Raw genomic sequence first — 27,828 nt, 5'->3', positions numbered from 1 at the left:
TAGAATGACTAAATATAAAGAAGATCTTTTGAGTGACTGATCTGCCGTCCTTCAAAGGCCTGGAGAGAGTCTGCATGCTGTACCTGGGTCTCCACAACGTGCGTCAGACCTCCATGTTCCCACGTGACCCGAAGCGCCTGACGCCCTGAACCCTTCCACCGTGTGGACGGACCCAATCACCACAGGACTAACACACACAAGAGGCTGGTGATGGGAAACAATACTAACCCACGATCAGGACAGGGAGAGAGCAGAGGAGCTAGTGCCACCCTACGACTCTTAACGTGCCACGATAATTAACCATTAAGATGGAGGAATAAAAACCGCTGTAGCAGAAGGGTGTATTTTATTGATTGGTTTGCATAGTTTCTCAACAACAATAAACAACAGATACATTAAAGGGAAAGAGGAAATGGCCGGTCGTTATAAGTTACTGGAAAGCTGCACACGTTTAATTCAGCTTTTAATCAACGAGCCAGTGTTTGTCTCCGTTTTTGTTTTGTATGGCAAAGTAAAAAAACAACAACAACAGGAATATAGATCTGAGTCCCTCCTAATACCAGCACAGACGTCGGACTAATGATTGTGGTGTCCAGCAGTATGCCTGTAACTACGGGGGTTTTGTAAGTAATTAATAGGAATAAACACTGATAATAATAATAATAATAATTAAAAAAAAAGTCTTATAAATTGTTGTTTCTATTTTTGGTGCGGCAAAGATGTCGCGTTTTCCTTACTAAGGATCATGATGTAATTGAATTAATTAATAATTAGGTTTGATAGAAGTAACAGCTCAGGCTGCTACATTGTTTATCATGTGTTTTTTTTGTAAGAGGAAAAAAAGATCAATATTAAATTACAACTATACAGAATCCAAAGCATATAAATGTCTCTCTTCATTTACACTCAGGTCAGTGAAAGCCTCAAATCTACTGTCCTGCTCCATGCAGCGCGACAATAAATCAAAGTGCTCAAGTATTACTGAAATAAAAATAATATTATATACAGTATAGTTAAATTAACAGTTGGAAATGTCAACATACTAATGACGGATCCTGATTTACACACTCGTGTACATGCGTAGGATTATGTCTATCAACGAACACAATACACTGTAAATCCAAACTGCTTAGATGACAAAATGTCCTCTGACATAAGCCAACGGGCTTATTCAGTCGCAGCTCCGCTGATTTGTAGGATGAAGAGGAAGATGTGAACGATGTCAACGTAGAGAGAGAGCGCTCCGTAGATGTATTCTTCCGGGCTGATGGCCAACTCTCGATTTCCAATAAGTAGCTGGGTGTTGTACACTAAAAACTAAAACGCAGAAAGAAGAAGAAGAAAAAAACTTCTTGGGTTGTGTTAAGTGCAGGACGGCGGTACAAACCAGCAAAGATTTGACAAATTCTGGAAAAACTGAGATGCTACCAAAATACTATCCTTTGTAAAATACACATTTATCAACATTTTAGTTTCCACATCAATGTAGATGTGCGAGAGTTAGTTAATGAGCTCATTTGCATTCATAGTTCCTAGACAGGTTGTTACAGACTAAAAATGTAAAATAAAAGCTTCAGCAAGCACTTCAGTACAACACAAGACAATACAAGAAAGTACATAAAGAAATTACAGAAGTAACATATTTATTAAAAATGCAAATTTTGATGTCGTCCAGAAATTCTAGTACTAAATTCCAAACATTGCTGGTCACTCACTCTGTCTTTAAGCAATTTGGTTTAGAAGGCTAGACTGCCATAACATTTGATATTGATGCTCATGTTTGTGACCATATTAACAAATCGTTATGTTTGTGACATTTCACCGAGTAAAAATACCAACAAAAGTTTCCACTCGTGAGTCTCGCGCTGTGCTAGCAGCTCTGTGATGCAGCACAGCACTGTCACCAAAACAATATTTACCAATTCAGTTTTCTTATATAGCGCCAAATCACAACATAAAGTCACATCAAGGCACTTAACATTGTCCTTACAACACCATAGAGAGGATTAAACGCAAAGTGCAGCTAAGAATGGTAGGAATTAGTTTGAAGGACAAATCATAAACAAAACTTTGGATAAATTCTGTTTTTGATCTGATGGTTTAAGAGAAAAAGTCAGACGATCACCAGAGTTATTGGAAACCACCTTTGGAAGTATATAAAAATGGGCACACGTGCACAAAAAAAAATAAACAAAAAAATCCACAAAACAGATACTGTAACTTTTCACCCAATCCAGACTATATCAACCTCATGGCTGGGTTAACACTGACCAGCAACCATAAAGGCCCATTTAAAATCATATGGTAATCCCTCTAATGGTTGTTGAGGTATTCTATACTATACCAAAGTATTGGGTGATAAGCAGATTTAATTGAACGGATCCAAGACGAACCTGATGGATGGAAGGCTTTAGAAATGGCATCTCTCAGCATATTATTTACGTCCTCCACATAGCCAAGTATTGGTGTTTTTTTCTGACTATTATGTCTCTTGTTATTCAACCACAGCCGTGTAATACCAAGCTGAAATTGCCCTCCTTAAATTCACGTCAGTGTCGGACTCACCAGAGTGTAAACGACGGCTCCAATTGCAGCGTAGAGCATATGCAGCCAGGGGACCTGTTGAGTGACATAAGAAAGGCCTCTGAATGTGAAATCAGTCACACAGATACACCCGTCTGAGCTGCTGCTCCTCATACCAAGAAACACGAGTAGAGAGAATAAATTAAAGGATTCGGTCGGAGTCCCTCACATATTGGAAGGAGAGCACGACGGCCGTAACGATCCCGATGATCATGAGCAAAACCCCGGCAGTACAGAGGAGTCCCCCGCAGGAAGTGAAGTCCACCTGCGATGAGAAACGAGCCGTTAACGGGATGAAAGTGAAGTTAACATGCTTCAAAGCACATGAAAGAGCAGCGAGAGCCATTTGGCAAGAGCATCAGAATGAGGTTGAAAAGAAAGACGGCCGTTGGATGTGTCATGTCGCAGCCAAAAATGTAACTTGTGTATCTTGAGTTGCATCAGACAGAGAAGTTGGATTCACATCTTATCCCAAAATGTTATAAATATTTAAAGGAACTCAGTGCACCATTGTAATGCGAGACAAAGGAGTTCTTTTACACGGACAACAAAGACATCCTCTGACAAGCCACAGGCTACTGAGCTGCAGAGACACTTTACATCTCCATCTACCTTGGTCTGGAAGCAGAAGATTGTGACAGCTATACAAACTAACGCTGTTATTCCCATGGCGAGAAGCACCGCTTTTGTTTCGTAATAGCTGTAAAAGACACATACAGGGATTAAAACAAAAAGAAAACACACACATACATATATGTCATGGTGTTCGAAATCATTACCAGATGTTCTGTATTAGGGTATTGTGGTGCATAACTCAAATTGGAGCCAAAAACAAACCTTGAAATTGTTCCAGACAAGTAAGACAAGGCGAGAGTCTGCAAGATGAAACATGAAAACAACGTCTTCAATGTCAGAGTATGGTCTAACCTTTTGCAGGGATATTTCTCTCTGATACTGCCTTCCTTTTGTTTTCTGTCTTCAACTCTCAAATATCCCCCCAACTCCTCATAATATTTCTCATAATGTTTCTTTGTTTTGCCACATGCATCTGCTGGGCCGTCGGCATTATCAGCGTCTTATACCCATAATCTAACAAACAGTACTTACGAACACTCCCAGGAGCACCAGATTCAACGGGAAACGCCGCCTAAAAAACAATTAGGATGAATATTTTAAAAAGCATAAAAACAGAAGTATCAGTGGTCATGAATACTTAATAAATAAAACAATATAATATGTTAGTAATAAAACAATTTTCCAACTTATTCAGGCCCAGGCCTCGCTTACCTCGGCTCTTTGCAGCAGATGAGGATGCAGTACACCACAAAATAAACGACACTGTGGACAGAAAAATCACGAGGAATGTTATTTTATACTGCATATGTAAAACGGATAGATGGATGGATAGATAGATAGATAGATAGATAGATGGATAGATGGATAGATAGATAGATAGATAGATAGATAGATAGGTAGATAGATAGATAGATAGATAGATAGATAGATAGATAGATAGATAGATAGATAGATAGATAGATAGATAGTCAGCTCTTCTCTTAATATATTTTGTATTATTTGAGAGCAGTGAAAGTGTGTTTTTGTTTGGTGCCCGGAAAGTAACTCACAAAGATGCCCAGTAGATTCCAGGGTATCTGATGACAAACAGCCTCACTGGGTCACTGTGAAAGCACAGATATAAGGGATCAGTGGGGAGCACACTGTTCCCTACTCTTCATCAGATACTTGAAGCAGTAAGGTGGAATATTGTACTGGAACTAACAGGGGACACTTACACAAAAGTAAAGACAGCGACGACTGAAAAGGTGACGGCAAGCTGGGCTGTTAGAATTAAGTAGACCTGTCCACAAACACCAAAACACAAAGATTGCAGTGGATGTAGATTAATGACAGGATTGTAATTGGCAGTCTGAGCAACAAGACATCACAGTTTAAGCCTGATGAATGGTTAAAAATCCTCACCTTCCTGATGAAACCATGCCGAATAGATGTGCTTTCCCACTGGGCGCTGAGATAATCCTCCATGTCTCCTGCAGATTTGGGAATAGTGATGTAGTATGTTATACTTTTACACAACTGGGTCGCTGATCTAAATACAATGCAGGGTGCGATCGATTAAAATCCATGTCACTTCCTCAGAACCTTGGTTGGATGCCGGCAGTCCAGCAGACAGAGTCTGTATTGTGGTGGGCATCCCAGATGGAGAGAAGCCAGGGCCTGCACACATGCCGGCCTGTGGGTAGGCGGCCCCCCGGCTCCAGTAGCCAGGCGGGCCGAGGAACATGCCCGGGCTGGGGCTGTAAGATGGAGGTGGGGGAAGAGGCAAGCCATGCTGCGGCTGGTAGGGGTAGTTACCGCCAGACTTGGGATGGTGCACGGCGTCCTCATAGGGTGGAGGACTGTCAATTTTAGAAGTCATTATTTTTGCTGAACCACCTTGAAGAGAGGATAAGTGGTAAACACATCAGACATCAGACTGTACATGTCATTTTCTAGTGGTGATATAACACATATTTACAAGAGAATATGTTTACTGCAAACATTTTGTCAGCATTCTATAATTATGGTGGACTTTCTACTGTTACAGTTATAGAATAACATTTTGTTATCACATTATAGAAGGAAAACTTTCACACAATTTAAAACTACGTTGCTAAAAATGAAGTTCAGCATTTTAATATCTCATAAAAAAAAAATAAAAAAACATGTCTGTGGACTTCTAATAGCACATAAAGCAAACAAGTTATTACAAGAACAAGGGCACAAATGAACATCTAAATGCACATTATAAACTAATCTGAATAAATACTTTCAACACGAACAGAAATAGGAAAAAAGGGTTACATACCTTGTGGCTTTAGCCAAAGATGGGAGCACTGTGCCTTCAGTCGTCTCTCTCGTGGGAGGTTTGCAGCCTTGCACCACGGGAGAATGTCATCTTTGTAACTGGATAGGTTCACTGAAACTCACACTGTCGCTGTTGTTTCGGAGAAAGCATGGAGACGGGTTGCTCCTGTACAAAATGGTTAAAAAAATGTAAAAAAAAAAAAAAAAAATCGAATTACAAAAACACAACCTGCTGAGTGCAGGTCCACAATTAATTAAATGTTAACACTCCTCCAAAAACGCTTTTCTGAGGCAATCATCCTGAAAATATTTTTCTCTAAAATTCTATTCAAATGTGCCTTAAAGTGGACCCCAAATACTATCAAACACTTTTGTCCCATGAACTACTGATGTCTCAAAAGGAACGATAGGCGTCGCCAAATTATTTAAAGTGGACCAAAACCTGGCTCAATTCCATCACGACGCCACATCTGAGGACTTAATTAAGGTGGAAATAATTCGTTCATGAAACAAATGTTTCAAAAACACCTTAAATGTGATCCGCTATGATCATGTTACAAAAATTTCTGAAATATGAATTAATCAAAGTTAACTTTAAAGTTTACGCTTAGTACAACGAACGTGAAAACCAAATACGAGTTACAATTATAGAAAGGCAGTCACCTTAACACAACGTCACAAATCAAATTGAATTCATGAAAGAAAATGTTATTTTGTGAGTGTCTTCAAGCAGATTGGACGCAAATACTGGACAAAACAACTCAACATGTATTTCAATTAATTAATATATTATGTACGGAACCCCTTAAGGGTCATGACGAGAATTCTTAAAAAAAAAAATATGTTGTAATTTGTTTTTAATTTCGAAGTTATTTTTTTTTGGGGGGGGGGACAAATTACTCTTTGACGTCATAAATATCTTCTAGCTTCCGGGATTGGCGTGTCACTGTAAACGTCACATTACGTGCCCGTTCAGAGGCTATGGCGCTTCCGGACTGGATGGTAACGCTGTCTGCCACCGCATCTTTATTCTGTCTCTTCTGTTTATGTTTTCGCTACAGACGTTCAGGACAAGTGTTTGTAAGGAAATTGCCGAGCCGGATTATGGCCCGCACAGAGAAGCCGCTGTTCCGAATTGCGTGAGTGTCGCATGTTTTTTTTATTTCTTCCCGCTCAGCAGAAGATGTTGTTGTCACGGGTGTTTCTCGTTTAACGCAGTTTAGCGGCATCTTGGCCATTTTCGTGAGGGAGGGCCGTCACACCAAAGTCAAGTCAAATATTTAACAATTTAAAGTTACGATGCCAGTCGACAAAAGTAACCGCCTGGGAGATGGCGTTGCCTTGACCGGTTTTGTTGACGGTTTTATTCGGCATATATACACACCACATTTTAGGAGACGTTGTTGATCTTTTCGTGGTATTTTGCCTGAGGGGGTACAACTTGGTGCTCTGGCGGTGCTCCAAATATGTCCCGTGTGCGGGCGTTTAAAAAAAAAAAATAAAAATAAAAAAAAAATGGTGAACTGCTTGGTGTGGTTAACGTTATCAACCTTTACTACCGAGACGCAGTGTTTCACAGCCTCGCGATTTGCTTCCCAGGTACACGCTCTACACCAGGACCAGACTGGGCTACATGTACTACAAGAGGCAGATGAGGAGAGCCCGTGAAAATTACCCTGCAGGACACTCCACCTCTTATCCTATGGAGTTCAACGGTATGCAACAAGTATTTACTATTCAACTGGTGCAATCCAGTACTGGCCTACATGTTTATTCTAAAAAAATAAAAATATTGACATTGCACTGAATACTTTATCTGTGATTTTTTCGTCTGCCCGCAGGTATTAAGATAATTCCCATCTCGGTGCTCTCTGACAATTACAGCTACCTTGTAATCGACACGGCCTCCAGCGTTGCAGTAGTTGTCGACCCCGCAGACCCGCAAACAGTTCAGGTGAGTGCCTTTGCTGTCAGTTTTGTTTGTGACCTGTAGATGTCACCTATAATTATCAACCTTTTGATGTCTTTTTAGCCGGTTTCAGATTTAGGTCACTTTCAGTCACGGCAGTTGTTCGACTTAGGAGTTACACGAGAAGGTTGGTTTTCTGCACAGTGTGCTGCTGGTGAAAAGTTGAGACCTGGCAATTATTTACCAGATCTCATTGCAACATCATCTGGGTTAAAAAAAAAAAAAAGAATGCTGGCATTGCATCTATTTCGGTAACTTTTTGTCGATGTAGGACACCTCTGAAGTGCTGCCAAGGAGTTGGATCCAAAAAAGCAAACTTGTAAGAGACCAAACGTGAACCGAGAGCCATGATTAAATGAGGCCGTGTAAGATGATCTATGGAGGGATCTAATGGACGCTTAACATCGTAGTTATAATAAAGAACATGACTTTTTTGAAAATAACTTATCACTTAGTGCAAATAGAGAGATACAGCAGGAAGCCTGGTATTTAGGTACACGTGCGTGATTTTAATTCTTGACCACCTTGGCAATTATCTCTTTGTCAGGTACTTCAGCGTCACTTTCAGTGCACTTTAATTGGTTTTTTTTGTTGTTGCCTCACAATCACATGTGTTTTACTCCAGATGTTGATTCAACCGGGTATTATGCCAAAGCGTTTAATACGCCCGTAAGTCCACCAAAGTTTACTGTGTCCCATTTTGAGTTAAACAGAACCTACTTGGTGAGGTTTACGGGTAAGAATTCACATCCCGCCTCTCACGGAATCGAACCCTGGTCTCCTTCTGTACTCCTTCAAAGGATCTTTGTCACGTGACGTCCGTCGCGTGACCTCCCTCTTCGACCCGTGGCCATTACATGCGTTTGATGCGGAGGCGAGGCAAAACGCGGCACTTGGCGCGGTATCTTCTCGTGGACCGACGGGCGTGTTGCGCAGTTTGACCAGGCAGCGAGTTGTATCGTCGGTAGCTGCAGTTATCGTGAATGAGCGTTGCGTGCGTTCGTAGCATCGTCCAGCAGGAACTAGTAATGATATTGCGTCGTCGCACCTGAAGCGTTTTGCCTTTTGCCTTTTTAAAGTGTTGATTTAATGAGGCCGTCGTAGGTTTTAACAACCCTCTTTATATCTTTTCAGGCAGTCCTGGAGCAGGAGGGAGTCATGTTAGAAGCAATTTTGTGTACACACAAGCACTGGTGAGTTTTATGGATTTTCTACACCCTGTGTTTTTGAGTTTCACCATCGAGAGGCTGAAAACATTTTGTGTAAGTCGGAGGCCAAAACAAATACTTCATTTTCGAATGCGTCTGTGGTTATGTGAGTAAGTCGCCACGGCACTGCTCTGCTTTCTATTTCCAGGGACCACAGTGGGGGAAACAAAGGGCTGAAAAGGCTGCACGGCTCATGTCGAGTTTATGGTCACGCAGCCGATAACATTCCCGGCCTCACGCAGTAAGTCCCCTGCCTGCGCCGTGTAACACTGACTGCTTCTCACACAATCACTCTTACTGTACTGAGTCCTGATCTGTTCCCTCCGTCAGCACTCGTAGCAGCTGACTTCACGGTGAATTATCACGGTTACGATAAGCTGTTTCCCTTCTGTCTCGGGCGGTTGTGGCCGAAAAATGTGGGACGTCCAAACCACCGGACTGAGGAGTGCTTTTGGTTTTTTTTTTTCAAATGATGTTGACTCACTTGACTGCATAAGTCAGAGAACCAGTTGTTGCCTCGTTTAATTGAAACAAAACATGTTAAAATCAAGATTTTCTTAAAAGTGGAGGGTATCTTTTCTATTTTATGTAAGAGACATAATTTTCACTTCATAATTATTCTTTACAGAATAAAACCAGTAGCTGTATGTTTTAGTAGTCCACTTCTTTATCCCACTTTCTTGATAACTGGCATTTAAAAAAAAAAAATATATATATATATTGATGTGCACTATTCCAGTTTTATATAAGAGTTGCTGCAAATGGCAGAAGTGAAATCAGTGGTGCGTGTTTTGGTCTCTTTTCGCAGCCCTCTCTCACACAAGGACTCGATGACGGTAGGCCGTATGCACTTTAAAGCCCTCTTCACTCCTGGACACACAGTGGGCCACATGATCTACCTCCTGGACGGCCAGGCGGTTGGCGCTCCCTCCAGCCTCTTCTCTGGCGACCTGGTGTTCCTCTCGGGATGCGGTGAGTTTTATACCGAACGTGGATCCAGATGATTTATTCAGTTGTGGAAAATACAGACCAGCAGTGTTTTTGTTTGATGTGGACTCATTCTACATGTCCATTTTGATGAGTACAAAGAGATAATTAATTGGATGTTAGCTAATGCTGAGCTAAAATACATCAGAGTGAAAAGGTATTCACAAGCACACAAAGGCAGAGAGGTTTCCTTTGATGCCCTCTATTAATGCCATCTCTGCTGAAAACTGCATGGACATGCAAATTCACCTTTTTCCGCTTTTTATCCAAGAATAGAAATTACTTTTTCTTTGCCAACTCTTGCTCTTTTGTTCTTGGTTGTTATTTGAATCCCATTGTTACTGATGTGGTTACTGTTGTTAAGAATTTAATTACAGGAAATTCGTAGGATTTTAAAAATCATAAAGACTACAGAATTATCTCAATTTAAAGTCTCTCGAAAATAGTCAGTAGCCGCTTTTTTTTTTTTTTGGTCACCATGAAATGCCGGTGTCTTTTGTGCTCTTTGTGTTGAAGAGATTAGAGCTTATATTGTGGTGTACAAACAGCTTTGTGTCTGCTAATGTGTCCTTTCTTTCACATCCCATTTCCACAGGATTAATGACTCTCCTCACTGCCATTGAATCGGAAATAGATTATTTTCAGCGACTAGATTTAGGGATTAAAAATCTTTTTTTATTTTTTTCCAAGTTTTAAGCAATGAAAAAAATCCCAGAAAGTGTGAAGATTCCTCTAAGTGCAGATAGAGTACCATCTAAAACCTGCATGTGCCCTGTATTGACATTTTAACCTGCTCTTGCTTTCAGGGAGGATGTTTGAAGGCACCGCCACAACGATGCTCTCGTCTCTGGACACCGTCGTCTCTTTAAGTGATGATATTCTGTTATGGCCTGGTAGGAAAATCTTTTCTGTTGTCAGAGATTCACTTTCAAACCAGCGCGTCTGTGTCTCTTGTGTTGCGGATGTGGTTTGAATGTGTTTTGTCTACATTTCCTTTACCTTGAGAGTTTGCTGCATAAGAAGCGACCTCTGGAGTTCATGCTTTCAAGTATTGTTGTACATGTGGGCATGATTTTGTGTGTGTGTGTGTGTGTGTGTGTGTGTGTGTGTGTGTGTGTGTGTGTGTGTGTGTGTGTGTGTCTCTCCACTGGCTATCCCACAGGTCATGAGTATGCAGAGGACAACCTGCTGTTTGCTGCTGAGGTCGAGCCACACAACGCTGCCAGGGAAAACAAATATCAGTGGGTGCTGCAGCAGCGAGGCCAGAAGCTGTGCACGGTGAGAATGACATATAACCATTGTTATGCCTCTCAAGTGCGCCATCGCAGAAAGGATTCATGTTGTCCAACACCGGGGAAGAAGGGCTTATCACCTGCGTACAGCAGTCTGTGCTCCGAGTGCACACGTTCCTCTCACTCCCTCCTCTCCCAGGCTCGATTCTCATCTATGATACAGTCTGCAGCAGAGCAAAGGTTCTGTGTTCGGTGCAGCGCCCGTCCAGAATTTAAATGAGTTTTTATCCGTTATCAATACCAGCACGGCACCAGAGGCACTTTCACAAGTTTGCACCTCCCGGAATTTTGACAACTTCCATTTCCAAGACTTTTTAAATGACCGTAATGTTTTCTTTGCACAGTGTGTATGTTTTGGGAAATGAAATGCGGCTGCTGTCATTTCTCAGAAAAGGTTTTTGACAGATTTTTATATTTTTGAACGGGAATGAATGCGAAGAGCAAATCGGTTGCAAAGATAGAAAATATTCATAGAAACAGCAGAGCTACCTGCAAGATCAATTATTGTGAGATTACAAAAAAAAACAAAAAACCTCTTAAATACTGTAATTCTATTTGATCTAATGCACCATTATTCGGGGTGACCAGGTCATGAGCAAAAAATGATATTCTCTCCCATTAAAGCTGATGTCAGAGACACTTCTTTTTGATTTAAATGTCCCAGTAGGTCAGCACGCACCAGTACCAGGACCCTGAAACTAAAGCAGCTGAATGGGATACAGAATTGTTTTCTACACGTGATTTTTCTACTTCGACATTTGTCTGTGTAAAGACTTCTCGTCCTGATTGTTAACATGCTGATAAACTGAAGTGGTTTATCTGTGTTGGCGAAGGGAAGGGGACTTGGAGAAATCCTCCTTTACACTTGAACACCTTGTTTTAGCTTTTGCGATCCAGAGTTTCATCTCCTGTATTTTCACTCACTGTGGAATATTCTCAGCTAAATAACAAAATGCATAAAATGGTTAAAGGGGACTTTATCATCGCTGAGGAGAAGTTCTGCTGCAGTAAAATCAGAGATGCATAAGTGCAAAGCTGTGTTTATTTAAGTTGGCTGGAGTCACTCATTACCCATAATACCTTTCCCAAAATACATGGATGGCATGTGAATCGCATAAGTCCTGAGCAGGGCGGCTTTTTTTTTTTTTTTTTTTTTTTTTTTTACACATGCGCTTGTCATTTTCAGAGTCCTTCCACGATCGGGGAAGAAAAGCAGTACAATCCTTTCCTGCGCAGCCACTCTGCTGAGCTCCATCTGGCTCTGGGAGTCCAGCAGTTCCAGGACGAAGACTGGACCGAGTTCAGGGCACGTGTGCTGGAGGAGCTGCGCAAACGCAAAGACCTCTACAACCGGAGATAGTACGAGCGAGTGAAGTCCACTACGCAGCAGGGGACAGAGGAGGGGGCTCACCTGCACGGGACAGCGGAACGAAAGCAGTGATATGCGGTTAATGATAACTGACCTCTGAGGTACTGTACAAAAGTTCTATAAATGTAAAGGGGCATTTCATCATTTTTGACCTCAATCGACCTTAATCACTTACCATTATGAAGATAGTCACTGCTTCATTACGACATCATACTATCACTAACAGTCCTATTACCTCCCCGCATATTTTGAATTATGGTAATTTCATGTTTCTGGTCAGGTAGGATTTAGTTGCCGTTTCAACATAGCAATATAAATGATAATGTAGATTTGCACGTGTTTGGTTATTTTAGTAGGCACAACCTTATTTCTGATTCTGGTTTGAGAAACATAGTGATAACGGGTACTACATTAAAAAGAATTCGGCATGTCGGGTACTAAATTGTTTATGCCAAAGTACATTTTTAGGATTTGTAATTTTTTTGTCTTTATTATTTGCAATATTATTTTTTAACTCTAAAGGTACCATTAATTTATGAAATCACAAAGACACTTTCGCTGTAGGTACTTTATGTTCCAGTGAGCACAGTATGAAACAAAGTCTGTACAATCGGCCTCATTAGGTTATAAAATGCTGAAACAATCATCGATGCTGACAGAATTTATGTGACCAACGTTATTGGGTTTAATTGAGCTTTTTGCTGTTTTTTTTTTGTTTGTTTGTTTTTTCAGCATTTTTATTTTATAATTCACTACAGGGAAGTGGGCCAGATGTGGAAAACACATATTTTTCTAGTAAAGACTCTTTTTGTGCCTCACAACAAATGATTTTTGCTGAACTAACTGTTCCACATTTAAATCTGTATTTTTAATGTATTGTTTCACTACATGAATGTGAACTGCAACATGATGTGAAGGATTTGACAGGTGCTCTACTGTGATGTGTGAAACAGGACTGAATTGTTGTTGAAGGGAAGATTGTGTGTGTCAGCCTGTAGAATCACGACTGCATTAATACTGTAATGATGATAATTAGCTAACGGGGTGATGCTGAAACGATGAACTACAGTCCCTTTTGACTGATGTTTAAAAAGACGGTGAGATGATGGAGCCTTCTCTTTTTCTTTCAAATATGAGAGTACGATGTGGCTTTGACTGTGGCTCTCACTTTGAATGTTTCATGACAAATTTAAACCCTTTGGAAAACAAAACTGTACACATTTTCTTTTTATATATTAAAGGATTCATTGTAGTGTGACTGAGAGTGGCCTCTGATAGCGAGCTGCATTTTGGATGCACTTCCAGGTTAGCGGAAAATATCCAGATTTATTAATTATTTAATCTCTATTAAATTAATTAATTAGTCTTTAATCTACCACTTTTACTTTGGTCCAATTATTAAATACATGCTGGAAACATTATCAGGCTGCTTTTTTTTTTTTTTTTAATAGCCATCGCTCACTCGAGTTAAAATGATCTTTCACCCGGCAGGTTAATGTTAACTCGTAACAGTCATTGTTTGTGAGTGAAGAGTCCCATCACTCTATGACCACCATAAACTTTGTTTTACCAGCTCCTCTCCGTAGGGACTCAATATTTGGAGGTCACTCAGCTCAAATTTATGAATCAGAGCCTCCACTATGTTCCGGCTGTTATTTCAATGTCAGAACAGTCAGTCAGTGATAAACACTTATCTTCTTCTACTTGTTTCCAGGTTGGTTGTGGAAATGAATGAGCTTAAACACTGTAGTATTTTTTCGCTTTTCACCCAACAACATCTGATCATGGCTAAACCAAATCTTTGACTTCCAGTAGTTGAAAGTTCAACTTGAGATTCGATGAGGGATGTGAATTTTTGAAGATTTGATAGCGTTTTATGGTAAAAATGATTTTGAACCCTACCTGTGATAACACAGTGGAGAAAAATGAGGGCCTCCTCTCTTTCGTTTACATTTTTGTGTCTTTTTGTTGTTGTTGTAAAGAAAGTCTAATTTAACCTCTGTTTAGGCGGCAAAGGGCCAAAATACAAAAAGACATAAATATTCAAACTTTTGAGGAGGTGTGAAAGACCTCCAGATTCCTCCACAGCTCCTTCAGAGGAGCAGGCACCACAGCATCTCGTCCCCCGGTGATTGTTGACTAAAATGTTATGTTGTTTGTTTGATGCAGACTCGCACCTTATTTGCATATGTTTGAGTTATGGATTCCACCACATGGGAGACAGTTTTACTTCAGGTTATGTTTTAATGAGGAAATCTGAAAGTAAACTCCTCCATTAGGACTCTGTGTGTTATTTGTTGTTTTGATACGTGTTCAAAACTGACAGCTAAGTTATTTTTCCCACTGCTATAACTCTCCCTCAACTCAAATAAGAGCATAACCTACTTTAGGCAGATTGAAAAGAAGGGAAAAGGTGAACTGAATTTTTACTTTATAAAGCGTAGGATTTTGGCCAAATTTGATGTCTTCTTTCATTTTATTTACAAAATAAAGACAGATTTGGGAATTTATATCATTTAAAATACTGTTTTTTTTTGTTTTCTATGGTCACATTAAAGGCATTAAATCTGATGTCTCATCACATAAAGATCTTCTGTCCCTTTAAACATTGATTTCTTATAGAACTCGAGATGTATAAATGCAATATTCCCCTTCTCTCCACTTTTATAAGACATATGTATCAATAACTATTGTCATGACTCTCCTCCCTGAATTAGATTCCTTAGCCAAATAAAAAAAAAAAGGTAGATTTTGCATGTGGTTGAACAATCTTTGTGTAATCTGGAACCTGGGAAAATTATATATTTACTGCAGCATAATGTCATGCAAAAACTACTGTTTTGGGCAGGTCAACAACCCATGACACTTTCACACCACGACTCGTGTGGGCGACTCGTGGTTGTATGATGCGTCAACAACTCACATGTATCTTTAACGCCTGTCGTGGTGTTAACACCTCTCACTTGTCAATAAGTACCGAAGCATCCTTTCTGGTGAGGTGTGAAACATCTTTAAGAACCTCAAGCAAATTCAGTTGTATTTGGACAACAATTAAAAAAAATATCTATATATAAATAAATATCTATAATAATATTTAAAATACCTGGATGACTTAGAATCTTTACAGTTTATCTTTTCTACACCCAGTAGTAAAAATACAAATACCACGGTGAAAATACTTCACTACAAGTAACAGTCCAGCCTTCAAAACTTTACTAAAGTATTATCAGAAAAAAGTTACTCAAAGTATCAAAAGTGAAAGCTCTGAGTTTTATTATTGTATATGATGTTTTTGTATTCATATTTTTGTGGCATTAATGTGCTTTTACTGCTGACAGTAGGTTAGTGTACTCCACAGTAACGCATCATTTTAAATAATATTGTCATATGTTTGTAGAGTTGCTGATACTGTGAGAACCATATGTCTCTAAAATGACAACCAGTTCAGAAACAAGTACAAACCTGTTTTCAGTTTTGTGACAACACATCTTAAGAAGCAGGAGCATTTTCTCAACCTATAAAACACACGAAATCATTCCTTTTATCGGAAAAATGTAAATTCATGATCAGCAAATTTGTAAGATAGTACATGTTTTTTTACTTGACAGGAAGTGTATGAACAATTGTAATCTGAACAGTAACTACAGTAACTAAAGCTGTCAGACAAGCCTAGCAGAGATCAAGGTCAAATATTTGCCTCAGAGATGTGAAGTCGAAGTATGGAGTCGCATAAAATGGAAATACTCGAGTGAGGTACAAGTAGGCTACTTTAAATTTGAACTTAAGTAAAAAAAAAAAAAGTAGTACGTGTACTTGGATACATTGTTCTGTTTTCTTATAAAACTAATTCATATTTTGATATTTTATTTTGGCCCCTTATATGTCTGTTTTATTGACCGTTAAATACAAGTAGAATATGTATCACTTTAATATCCCTCAATGAATGTCCTTGTAACATTTGCAAGCGTCTTTTAGTCTGCAGAAATATATCAGTCGGATGTTTTCCAAATGGTATTTACACTGTTCCGCTCCACGTTTCTGTTCGAGCGCTCTGCTCCGTGGTTTCACGGGAATCCCGTCGACCTTACGTCACAAGCAAGGAAGTGGAGGCGGAAACGGTCCCCACTCAGCTGCTGCACAGTTTGTTTGTTTTTTTGGCGAGTCTCGTCTTGTCCCAAAACAGCTTCTTCAGTCAAGATGTTGAAGGCGGTCATTTTAATCGGAGGCCCTCAGAAAGGTGAGGATGAAGCTCACCCCCTCGCACCCCCCCACCACGTGTCGTGTTCCTCAGAGTCAGCTGTGTGTGGTTGAACCAGAGCTAGGCTGCTAATGCTAACAGATTCACTGACGTGGCGTAACGGCGGTACGAGTAGTCCGCACGGAGCCCGACACCAGTCACGTCTTCACAGCCTCGTGTCGCGTCGTGCGACCACGACACCGGCTGGTATCTCAGAAAGAACAACAGCACCCACGTACTGAACACTTTGTAATCTATTTAAAAGCGCTGCTGGCTTGTAATGTATTGTTATTCTCTTCCGTATCCAGAGGTGTAAAGTAACGAAGTACATTTACTCAAGTACTCTATTCAAACACAAGTTTAAGATACTTTACGTCTGTATTTCTATTTTTAATTCTGCTTTGTACTTTCACACCACCACGTTTCAGAGGGATATTTTACTTTGTACTCAACTAGATTTATCTTGACAGTTTTAGCTGTTTTTTTTTTGTTGTTGTTGTTTTTTTTAAGATGAAGATTTAACACAATAAATGATATAAGGAGCTTTTCAACACGTTGTTAAAGATGAATCCAGTGGTTTTCAACCTCTTTTGGCTTCTTACGGTGGATCTTCGGTGTGTCAGATTCCAGCTGTTCTCAGAGTTTAATTTCAGTAAATATTCAAATTTATCCAAAATCTCACGAAAAATCAAATATTTTAGAAAAAGTCTGAAAACACAAATTTTGAATCAAAGCTGTTTTTTTTTTTTTTTTTTTTTTTTTTTTTTTTTCTACTTTTCTCTCCCAATAATAATCTCAACCGCTCACACGTTTCTAGTGTACCTGGATGTAAAACTGTATGAAGTAGTTTGAATTAGCTCCAGCTGCAACATGCTGCTTACACACCTATGCTTCACTATTAGTAATCTAATGATGTTATATTTAATAATATATCAGTCAGCGGGGCAAAAACAGTACTTTTAATTGCTTTAACTATATTTGTCTGCTTATACTTCTGTATTTTTACTTAAGTGAGATTTTTTTTCATGCAGGACTTTTTACTTGTAATGGTGGATTTTCTTCTTTGCTGCGTCGGTACTTTTACTCAAGTAAAGGTTCTGGCTGCTTCTTCCACCACTGCCTGTATTAGCAAACATAACATATTCCTGTTTTCAAAAAGATTCCAATTCAATTCAATTTAAAGCTTTATTACAGATTTAAGGTCCAGATGAAGGACAGAGACGTCACATAAAACAAAAAGATATATTGGTGTCCTAGTAAGACACGGCTGCGTCAGTGTCTTCACAGATTAGATCGGTAGCGTGTGGTATTAAACCGCATGTTGGATTAAATCAGTCATTTAGCTGACAGATACATTTATACTTGAGATTTCATAGCATAGCAAAGTGTTGACTCCTGCAGCCACACAGATTTCACTCACACCGCACCGCCTTGGTCTCTTCAGTAATACTCTTATGGCATCATTATAAGCTACTTGAAGTCTTTGTAAGCCCCTTTTGTGTGGTTTGCCTACATGTGCAGCGTAAACAATGTCCAATGTGCTTTAAACAGAAAGGTGTTTCCTCTTTCTGCGCACATCCCAAATTTATATGAGAGAATGTTTGATTCTGCATGAATCACATAAAATTGTCTATGAATATTATCATTATCGGCCAGTTGTTCTGCAATATGATATAATATAATCACGACGTTGTACCTTATTACCGACACCAAGGTTATTATCAGCAAATCTAATCTAAGACTACTTATTTAGGATTTTCAAAGATTGCAATCGGACTCGGTTAATGAACAAGTGTTACGGTGGCGTAATGATGCTGATATAGTTCGGCACGCATTAAGTCCTCCGCACTCTCATAAATGAAAGGCGAATCTAAACTATCAGCTGTCTTTTTTATTTTTAATGAATGCTTCAGGGAAAATCGCGGAAACCGAGTGCCGACTTAACACAAATCTGATCACTTCTGTATCTAATTTACTGCCGACCCCTGATGCTTTGATGAAGACTTGCATGTCTGTACAGATGCCCGGTTTTCTAAGGACTTTTTGAAACAAACTTTCTTATTTGAAAGAGTCGAGGACATCGCATACAATCTAGCTAAAGGGTTTGTTCAAATTTGACGCAGGCGCCAGAAACTAGAGAAATGTGACCAACGTTGTAATTCGATCTCCATTTTTTTTTCAGGCACAAGATTCAGGCCTTTGTCATTTGAAGTTCCCAAACCCTTGTTTCCAGTAGCCGGTGTTCCCATGCTACAGCACCACATTGAAGCATGTGCCAAGGTGAGTCTCACCGTCTTGCTTTGCAAATCTGTTTCGCAGGGCTCCCTGGTTTGTGTTTTACAACGTAGATTGTATAAAGGTCACACTGTGATTATACTAAATCTTTATTTATTTATTTATTTTTTTTAAATACCAATTTCAACTGTCTCCATGTTGCTTTGCAGTCCTCTTCAAGTAATTTATCATCCTTTGTTTGCAAATGATTCTCTGCTTGTGTTTTATGTGTCCTTAGGTTGAATCAGTGTGTGATAGTCTAACCGGCAGTTACAACAGCAAAATAATTTGCTCCCATTTACTGGTTGGTGTTGATAATTTTCTTACAGGTTCCGAACATGAAGGAGATTTTGCTCATCGGCTTTTATCAGCCAAACGAAGAACTGACCAGGTTCCTGTTTAATGCGCAGCAGGAGTTCAAAATTTCCATCAGGTAAACAACAGAGCTCAGAAACAGGTAAACAAAAGAGCTCTTGGCTATCGCATTAAACCTTTTCTACCACTAATGATTATTTTCACGATCAATTCATTATTTCTTTGATTAATCGGTTTGTTTGGTCTTTAAAATGTCAGAAGATTGCGAGAAATGTCAACCAGTGTTTTCCAAAAGCCAAAGATGGACTCTAAAACATCCTGTTAGGTCCAGACCAACAATCCCCCTCCAAAATACATTCAGTGTATTATCATGTGAGGATTAAAGCAACCAAGAAATATTTACATAATCAGACAGTTTTAGTGTTTGGTTTTTTTTCATCAAAGAATAACTCAAAGCGTTGAAACGATTATCACAATTGCTGGCAGTTTATTTTCTGTCAATGTACTCATCAATTAATTGACTACTGGTTGCTTTGATTTCTGTGGCATATTCGTAGAACTGACATGCATTTTCTTGATGAGAATGCACTACTAAGGTGTCAAAATTCATAAATATATTTTGGTTGTATCACTAAGAAAAATACTTAACATGTTGATTGTTGGTTCTTTTTAAGTTCCTTTTTTTTTCCCCCTTCTGCCAGTAGAAGTACATTTCTTGCTGTTGTGCACCATCAGTCCTGAGTGACTGCAGTTGTGTTGCTCTTCTTGGCTCTGCACCGCAGGTACTTACAGGAGTACGCTGCTCTGGGCACTGGAGGGGGCATCTATCACTTCAGAGATCAGATCGTCTCCGGCAGTCCGGAGGCTTTCTTTGTACTGAATGCTGATGTTTGTTCAGCGTTTCCTCTCGCAGAGATGCTGAGCTTCCAGAAAGAACACGGCGAACCCAACAGCTTTGTTATCCTTGGGACAACGGTGAGGTTTAATGTTTTTTTGCCCACTTGTGATATTTTGCGAAAGTAAAACTTTGCAGAGTTGTACTTTATGGTTTTGTTCGGCCTCTTGAATATGAGTCAAATAGTGTATGTGAGATCTTGGCTCTCGGATGTCCAAACAAAGATTATGATTTATCTTAAATCACATTCTTCTCTTATCAGGCGAACAGAAAGCAGTCCATGAATTATGGCTGTATTGTTGAAAACGAAGGAACGAATGAGGTATTTTGCCATTTCTGTCTTGTTGTCTGAGATTTTCACTCGTTTCTGTTGAAACTTGAAGTCATGGATCGTCCCCCTTGTTTATATGCAGGTCTTGCACTACGTAGAAAAGCCGAGCACGTTTGTGAGTGACATCATCAACTGCGGTATCTACCTCTTCAACCCGGAGATCTTCCAGCACATCGGCGCTGTCTTTCAGAAGAATCAGCAGGATATGCTGCTGTGAGTTGGAGCGCTCCCCTGTTGGGGATATCTGTGCGTGGGAATGCACGTGAATACCATTTAGTCCATTCCTGTGTTTCTCTTCATTTGTCTTTTTTTTTTTCTTTTTTCTTTTTTTTTTTCCTTTCCTTCTCCTTCCTACCATGTTTTCCATTTCCTCATACAATCATCAGATATCCGTATGATGGGTAAGTCGGTACATTCAGCTGCATGGTGTGGTCATAGAGCACTTAGAGTTTGGTGTGAGCTGTAGCCATAGAAACCCGTGATGAAGCTAGGATTGAATAGGATTCTTTGTGAATCTTAACAGGGCCCCTTTTCTGTGCACATTTTCTTTAACTCTGGCCTCCCTCTATTTTTTAAAATATTTTTCTTTTACCTATTTTTTTAGTTTTTTAAAATTTTATTTTTGGGAAATTTCACCGTTTGACATTTTGGGTAATATGCATACACATTTTCCTCCTGTGATGTAGATGAGATGATATTTCATATCTGTTTGGTCAACAGAAAGCTACAGCCAGTGGTCCCTTTGGGGTGCGAGATTGGATCAGCGGGAGGAAAAGCCTGTTTGTGATTGGTTGTTTAGTTGTTGGAGGATTAAGATTATGGCGAGAGACCAGTTGATTGACAGTTAAACAACCAATCACAGCAGTGTAGAATTTAGAGCCAGTGTCCCTCTGGCTGATCCAATTTTAGCACCATCAGTTTAATTTACATACAATAGCACAAAACTGGGTCTTTAACTCATTTGTTTAATTTGTAAAAAAAAAAAATTGTGTAAATGCGACAACTTGCTATTTGACGGTAGGTTTTTTTGTTGGACTTTTTTTGTTGTTGCCTGGCAACTGATCCGAACTAAGAAACCGTCAGACACGCACAATTTTACCCTTTTAGTTTTAGTACGTTTTAAATAAATGAGTCAAATACACAATAAAACAAAATTAAAATACATTTAAAAACAACATTTTTAGTCAAAACAATACACAATCAACTTTTACTGAAAAAAAAATTTGAATAGAATTTTGGCCCAATCCGGAAATACCAGTGAGAACAAATTGTTTTTTTCAATTAAAATTTGAATACTACTAGTGAAGGCTGACGCCCTGATCTGTATAGAGAGGCTTCCACCGAGAAAGCCCAGTTGATCTGCAGTGGAACTACTGAAAGCTGCTGGTCCGATGGCCTAATCCAACAACGGGGGGTACGAGGGTGCAGATAAGCCTGAGCTCATTCGCTTCAGCTCTTGCACACATATACAAAGAAAAATGGTAAATACACATTTCCCAAGATGTCAAACTTTGCTTCAGGTTCCAAAGTGAAGACAAAATGCTTTTGATATTTATATCTGTGGATAATAAAAAATTCATAGCCTGATATCAGGTTTAATCTTTGTCCACAAAGATCAAGCCTCTTGTAAATTGCTCTTCTGAGTGTCAAACACCTGCAGCCTGCGTTTCTGAACGGTCTGCATTTACTGAGTCCTCGTGCCTATTCTAAGTGTGTGAGCAAAAACTAATGAGAAAGCTCAGAGTTGGTTGCTGGGGAATATTTCATGGCCACATATGTCTCATATTCTTGCTTTATAAGTTTTGCTCCACTGTCAGATGGGCTTTTGTTCTGAACATAAGAAAAAGGAGCATGTGGACAGAGTGCACTCTGATTTCTCACAGAGGCTAAAATACCACATGGGATCAATATATGGATTTTGTCTTTAAATTATTTTTGACACTTTGCACTTTTTGGTGTTTTTGCATGCACTCAACAGTCACTGACCTAACAATTAGCACACCGAGGACACTCCAAATATATTACAGAAAGGTCAAAGCATGCTGTGCACAATTCACCTGCTAACATCAATAGCAGTTAAATCGAGCCGGGCACTGAATCAGCAAAATTGTTGAACACATCAGAGATACTCGATAGAAATGAGAATGCTTTTACTGCAGTCTCTCAGGGACTACTTTGCCTCTAACCACATCCCCTCCTTTTTGGTAAAACTTCGATTATGGGCGCAATCCTTTAAAATATTCTTTTCATCAATATTTGACAGTCTGTTTCATCTTGGGGCTCTCACAATACACCACGCCAGAGACCCTGATTAATATGGAACACGTAGACTCTTGTACTTAAGTTTTTGATCGCTACTAGGTAATCAGCTTTGGTTTCAACCCACCACTGACACCATCAAAGTTGGTATCAGTGATGCATTTTAACTCTGTGCTCTCATTTCATTCTGGGGGCAGGGCAGTAGGGCAATAAATTCATGTTTTTCTTAAGAGACTTATGCAGCCACGGTTTTTTTTTGGTGGTTTTATTTTACACATTTGATCAATCTTAAAAGCTACTAAAAGAGCAAGAGGGGGTGAAGAGAAATCCGTGGAAAACAATTTTCAGTTCTTAAAATATTCTCTTTTGTCATTAGTAGTACAATTTTTAGTTTAAAAAAAAACAAACAAACAATAATACATCATGTTTTGTACATTTTAGTTGTTGAGTCGGCGGTGGGAGAGAATGTTTACCTGGTCGTTAACCTTCTAAATGGTTATCTGGACGCAGCTGCAGCGTAGGTTTTCTGGTAGGGTTCGTTTTTATGGCTGTGGAGGGACAACCTTTGGCTGCAGTGTCTCATCACCATTTAATTATTCGCGCATGTACATGTATTACATTAACTTTTAGGGTTTGACTTTTGGAAAACTTGGCACTCGGGGTGGGCAATATGGCCCTAAAAACGTTTATTAGTAAATAAAATTTGGGCTTTTGTTGCACTTTTATTTTTGTCGCGAGTTGAATTGTTCCGCTTTGACTTTTTCACCCGACAAGTTTAGTTTGGATATTCCAGTGGAAACGTAACTAAAGCAAATGCAATTTTCTTTATGTTTTTGTATAAATATTACTCGGTCTTGGATTTATTTCTAATCTCTTAATTTTGTGCACAAAACTTGAATTTATTGGATGAAATTGTATCACTCCGCGCCACAAATTGATGGTCTGTCTCTTGCAGAGAGGAGCCAACCAACGGCTGGCACCGAGCGGAGGCCATCAGGCTGGAGCAGGACATTTTCACTGCCCTGGCAGGACAGAGCAAACTCTACGTATATAAAACGCTCAGCTTCTGGAGCCAAATTAAATCTGCAGGGTGAGTGACTACGTCATAAATGCTGTCAGATTCAACACGACATAAATTCGGTACAGATGACCGCGCAGTATGTCGGAGGAGATGGGAGACAACGGACGAGCGTCCAAACAGGATCCATAATGTAGTTTATGTAGGGTTTAAAATTGTTTAGAGAGAGACATTAAAGTCCTCTGATGCAGAAAGTTTGACCTTTCGATAGTTTTTTTTTTAATGTGTAAACGGACCCCGGACAGGCGCGTTTGTGTTCCCTTTCAGCCCATGATCATGCAAAATATACATCACAGCCTCAACTGAAAATGACTTCCTCTGTGTTGTTCTTGTTTGTTGACGGTGTTTTCTTTCTGCAAATTTTCACAGGTCTGCAATTTATGCGAGTCGATTGTACCTCAACCAGTATCACACAACGCACCCTGAGAGACTGGCCTCAAATAGCGAGGGAGGACCCAAAATAAGCGGTACAATTCATTTTACTTCTGTATTTGTGCTCCGTCCTCATATTGACACAAACAAGTTCACTCACGCCGATTTTTCCTTTTGTCCAGGAAACGTCTACATTCATCCTACAGCCAATATTGATCCCACTGCTATGGTAAGGCTTCCCCCATACTGTGTTTCACTCTACACTATTAATACAAACATAATGCCCTGTTAACAGCACCGCATGTAAAAAAATACATTTGTAAATTAATAGATACGATAAAGATGAGGTTATTACATAGTGTTACTGGTAACTCTCCTAAATGGAGGGCTGGATTTAATTCAGTGTTACCAGTTGAACTTGTGTAGTTGCAGTTATCACTTAAAGACCCCCTACAGTAAAATTCAAGTGCTTAACCTTGTTAAAATGTCAATATGGTGTTTTTTTTATATGTTGCGAGACATATTTTTAGTCGGGCTGTCAACGTTAATGAAATTTTAGATGACGATTAGTTGTCATACATTGATTTTTTTCTGTCAATTTAATGCCATTTAAAAAAAAAAAAAATGATTTAAGCCTGCTCATATATAATACCATTGTGGTGTTTGGCTCTGCAATTAAAATGCAGCCGGTTGAATACTATGAGTGCCTCAAGATAAACAGTAGGTGGCGCTAGTTCTCAGCTCATGTGCCATTAAACTGTAGTGAAAGCAGGCAGTGCGACGAGATGACGTCGGTCAAACCTCATGCAGTGGGAGTGGTGATGGAAATATGACATTTCTGTTAGTTTCATCCAGATTCGAACAATTCTGCAAAGGATTGCAGTCCGTACAAAGAATTGTGATCAGACGATTATGTAATTATTGTGACAGGCCTAATAATGAGCAAAATAAGCAGTCACATCACAAACCTAAGCAGCCAGTCCTGTCAACTTTCAGGGTGTGGCTGTCCAGACCCTCGAGCTGTAGACGGCTCAGGGGTTTAGGTAGAGTTAGAGGCAGGGATCATTTGCATATACATAGACCTACTTGTACTGAATGAAGGCAAGGCACATCTCTCACTTTAAGGCATTAGAGAATTATTTTCTTGGAAAAAATGTGTAAATATTTGGTTTTGATGGACAGAGATGGATTTTTTTTTTTTTTTAGGGGTTTTAATTAATGCCAGGGGAAGACGTGTAATATAATTTTGATCTTCCCTATGTGCAGTTGGGGCCTAACGTCTCCATTGGCACTGGAGTGACTATTGGTGCCGGGGTCAGAGTTCGAGAATCAATCATCCTCCATGGTGCAAATCTACAGGTGAGCCCCTCTGGATGTGCCGTAGCTTACACAACGTGCAAGAAGAACGTTTTCTATCACTGAGATCGAATCAGCCACAACCTGATGCAACACTGGGCTGCAAATCTCTGCATGCGTCTTTGTGCAGCACCCATGAAGTGACATCGTCTGGACCTGCATGGGGGCTTTTCCATTCTTGTTTGGTACTTCGGTGTCTTGCCAACTCTAAAATCGAAGGTTCGATTTTGGTCCTGGTCACAAAAGAACAACCTGAACCTCCCACACGATATAAAACACCAAGTTTGGAATTAAACTGGACCGCACATTAACTGAGTTGAAGGTATATTTATCTGCCCGTTCACTATCTGTGACATCTTTACATTTTATTAGGAACATTATCCACACTTCAGCAATGGCTCCTCCCAAATTTATATTTATGCTCGTCTGTCACAGCAGAAATATTGTTGGCAGTGCGTCTCACAAAGATGTCATTTTTAACGATTTTGAGGCTGGCAGAATTTAATCCCGCGTCTCCAGTGACGACTCTGGGCCTTTTAAAATGACTTTATGCTGCTGGTGACTTATTGGTTTTGGTTGCATATTGCCAGCAAGAGCAATTTGTTAGTTGAGCCATACTTCCAAATAAACACTCCCTGTTGTAATGCTCGCTGTTTTTTCACATGTCGGAACAATAACTATCAGAGCGTATCTGGATACCTGAAACACTACGATGTTTCAGTCATTGCACTGATTATCTATTTATATCTTTGTCCTACTGTTTGTTTTTTTCCTGAAGGATCACTGCTGTGTTTTGAACAGCATTGTGGGATGGGATAGCACCATTGGCAAGTGGGCGAGAGTAGAAGGAACCCCAAGTGACCCAAATCCAAATGACCCGTATGCAAAGATCGACAGCGAGACACTCTTCAGAGATGGAAAACTCACACCATCAATTACTATCCTCGGTAAGCCTGTTCTGACATGAAGAGATATAACTCTTTTTTTTTTTTGGATTGTTCTCAGAAATGAAAAAGTTAACGGATGTTTGAAGGAAATGCTTTTGCTTTTTAAGTGCTGGTTGTTTCGACAAGACCTTTTCTCCCAGGCCCCTGCTGGGATCAGCTACAGAAATTATGTACAGCATAGTCACTTAACATGTTTATAAATCAGATCGTCTGTCAGCTGTAAAGCATTTTGAATTGCACCAAACTGTGGAACAGGTGCTATACTTATAAAGACTGATTGATTAATTAAGGAATTTATCTTTTAGATTTTTGAGCAGGATGCATCCATCATGGCAAAAAAATACAAATCTACAAGAAGCATTACTGAAACTTTGTTTTAGGGATCTGTTATTTTTCTCCTGATTTGTTTTGATGATTTCGCACTGCATTTCAAAGATAACTTCTTTTTTTTTTTCTTTTTTTTTTTTCTTTTCTTTATTCAAAACAAACCTGTATGTCAGCAGTGTCAGTGAGAGTTTAAACTGTCATGTGTCTGCCCTTTGCACTGTACTCCTCCACACGGGCGTAAAACCGCCCTGTTTTGTCTCCTCAGGTTGTAACGTGACCATCCCCTCCGAGGTGATTATACTGAACTCGATTGTCCTCCCACATAAAGACCTGAACCGCAGTTTCAAAAACCAAATCATCCTCTAGTTAATCTTCCTCACGCTTCTGTCCACTTACTGTCACCGATGAAGGATGCTGCTGGTCGACGGCTGCCACTGCCTTTGAGTTACTGTATATAAGATGTCAAACATGAATATATGGGTGGGTTCATTAAATCATTTTGAAAGATAGATTTTTATATATTTGTCCTCAAGCCTTTATGCAACATTGGCTGTCAGCAGCATTAGAGAGAGGTTAATCATGCATGTTGATTCACCTTGAAAAGTGCTGTCACGTCACAGATTTTTTTATTGGTTTTTTATCAACTTTAGCGAACTGTAAAATTACTGCAGACACGAGTGTAATATATTTAGTTGGGTGTAATATTATGTAAAAAAAAATGTTTATAGATAACCATGTTCTGTTTCTCAAGGACATCCTTGACAAACTTGACTTGTTACAATGAGAAGAGGAATTATTAGAAAATTAAAAAAAAGAATACTGGCTACCAATTGTGGTTCATTTTTGGAGGTGGTGGTTTGTGTGGAGCTCTGAGTAAAACCTTTTAGCTGCTTCGTTGTTAGTCTCAAAAATTTACTTCCACCAAAACAAATCAGCAGGCTTGAGATTTAAATTGCAATCAAGTAATGTTGCCTTTTAAAATGTGGACTTAGCAGGGAGCCCCCCTAGACTCCACCATAGAAGCTGCAACACGAGATACTTGATTTTTGTATATGCAATCACTGGAGAAACTATTCAAAATTATGTATACAGCACATTAACATTTACTTATTAAGCCCTCGAGCACTCATGATCGCTTCAGTACTTCTGTTCCAATCATTGCAG

General features: G+C 39.5%; 4 protein-coding genes across 5 annotated transcripts in view; 3 read left to right on the top strand and 1 right to left on the bottom strand.

Moving 5' to 3' along the window:
• dars1 (aspartyl-tRNA synthetase 1) overlaps positions 1 to 872 on the top strand; it is a 28,532-nt gene extending 27,660 nt beyond the window's left edge. Inside the window, exon 18 of the mRNA XM_069154697.1 lies at positions 58 to 872. Within this exon, the coding sequence (XP_069010798.1) occupies positions 58 to 149 (92 nt within the window). The 3' untranslated portion in view covers positions 150 to 872. The remainder of the gene's footprint in view (positions 1 to 57) is intronic.
• Positions 330 to 5,829, bottom strand: LOC138201316 (protein lifeguard 3-like). The gene is made up of 12 exons (XM_069154700.1): positions 5,450 to 5,829; positions 4,744 to 5,037; positions 4,564 to 4,631; positions 4,377 to 4,441; positions 4,209 to 4,262; positions 3,871 to 3,921; positions 3,691 to 3,730; positions 3,421 to 3,458; positions 3,196 to 3,283; positions 2,753 to 2,848; positions 2,566 to 2,619; positions 330 to 1,317 (listed from the first exon to the last, which is right to left on the bottom strand). The coding sequence occupies exons 2-12, from the start codon at positions 5,018 to 5,020 to the stop codon at positions 1,168 to 1,170; spliced, it is 981 nt and encodes a 326-aa protein (XP_069010801.1). The 5' UTR covers positions 5,021 to 5,037; positions 5,450 to 5,829; the 3' UTR covers positions 330 to 1,167.
• A 600-nt stretch (positions 5,830 to 6,429) lies between these two features.
• pnkd (PNKD metallo-beta-lactamase domain containing) lies at positions 6,430 to 14,844 on the top strand. The gene is made up of 9 exons (XM_069154693.1): positions 6,430 to 6,587; positions 7,048 to 7,163; positions 7,290 to 7,402; positions 8,552 to 8,610; positions 8,774 to 8,866; positions 9,434 to 9,597; positions 10,419 to 10,505; positions 10,775 to 10,890; positions 12,091 to 14,844. Exons 1-9 carry the CDS (start codon positions 6,430 to 6,432, stop codon positions 12,262 to 12,264), a joined length of 1,080 nt encoding a protein of 359 aa, XP_069010794.1. The 3' UTR covers positions 12,265 to 14,844.
• Positions 14,845 to 16,385: 1,541 nt separating this feature from the next.
• On the top strand, positions 16,386 to 27,540 carry gmppaa (GDP-mannose pyrophosphorylase Aa). Of its 2 annotated transcripts, XM_069154698.1 has the most exons (13): positions 16,386 to 16,510; positions 18,693 to 18,790; positions 19,114 to 19,217; positions 19,882 to 20,074; positions 20,257 to 20,316; positions 20,408 to 20,538; positions 20,712 to 20,726; positions 23,540 to 23,674; positions 24,032 to 24,129; positions 24,217 to 24,263; positions 25,301 to 25,393; positions 26,169 to 26,337; positions 26,930 to 27,540. In XM_069154698.1, exons 1-13 carry the CDS (start codon positions 16,471 to 16,473, stop codon positions 27,028 to 27,030), a joined length of 1,284 nt encoding a protein of 427 aa, XP_069010799.1. In that variant the 5' UTR covers positions 16,386 to 16,470; the 3' UTR covers positions 27,031 to 27,540. The 2 variants fall into 2 exon arrangements, with proteins under 2 accessions (XP_069010799.1, XP_069010800.1); XM_069154699.1 differs by lacking the exon at positions 20,712 to 20,726 and having other exon boundaries at positions 26,930 to 27,539.
• Positions 27,541 to 27,828: the final 288 nt, after the last annotated feature.

The sequence above is a fragment of the Embiotoca jacksoni genome, unplaced genomic scaffold (genome assembly GCF_022577435.1).
Source record: "Embiotoca jacksoni isolate LCO1_2020_lvr unplaced genomic scaffold, fEmbJac1.0.p SCAF_2, whole genome shotgun sequence".
NCBI classification, from domain to species: domain Eukaryota; kingdom Metazoa; phylum Chordata; class Actinopteri; family Embiotocidae; genus Embiotoca; species Embiotoca jacksoni.
Note: the sequence above shows the minus strand (reverse complement) of the source record. Positions and strands in the feature narration are given on the sequence as shown.

Excerpts from the sequence above, each read along its gene's own strand:
- pnkd (XM_069154693.1), top strand. The coding sequence starts at position 6,430 with ATGGCGCTTCCGGACTGGATGGTAACGCTGTCTGCCACCGCATCTTTA. Across the intron at positions 8,611-8,773 it reads TTGTGTACACACAAGCACTG|GGACCACAGTGGGGGAAACA; the intron begins GTGAGTTTTATG and ends TTCTATTTCCAG. Across the intron at positions 10,891-12,090 it reads GAGGCCAGAAGCTGTGCACG|AGTCCTTCCACGATCGGGGA; the intron begins GTGAGAATGACA and ends TGTCATTTTCAG.
- LOC138201316 (XM_069154700.1), bottom strand. The coding sequence starts at position 5,020 with ATGACTTCTAAAATTGACAGTCCTCCACCCTATGAGGACGCCGTGCAC. Across the intron at positions 4,632-4,743 it reads ACTGCCGGCATCCAACCAAG|GAGACATGGAGGATTATCTC; the intron begins GTTCTGAGGAAG and ends CCAAATCTGCAG. Across the intron at positions 2,620-2,752 it reads TCGTGCTCTCCTTCCAATAT|GTCCCCTGGCTGCATATGCT; the intron begins GTGAGGGACTCC and ends GTCACTCAACAG.
- gmppaa (XM_069154698.1), top strand. The coding sequence starts at position 16,471 with ATGTTGAAGGCGGTCATTTTAATCGGAGGCCCTCAGAAAG. Across the intron at positions 16,511-18,692 it reads AATCGGAGGCCCTCAGAAAG|GCACAAGATTCAGGCCTTTG; the intron begins GTGAGGATGAAG and ends TTTTTTTTTCAG. Across the intron at positions 26,338-26,929 it reads ACCATCAATTACTATCCTCG|GTTGTAACGTGACCATCCCC; the intron begins GTAAGCCTGTTC and ends TTGTCTCCTCAG.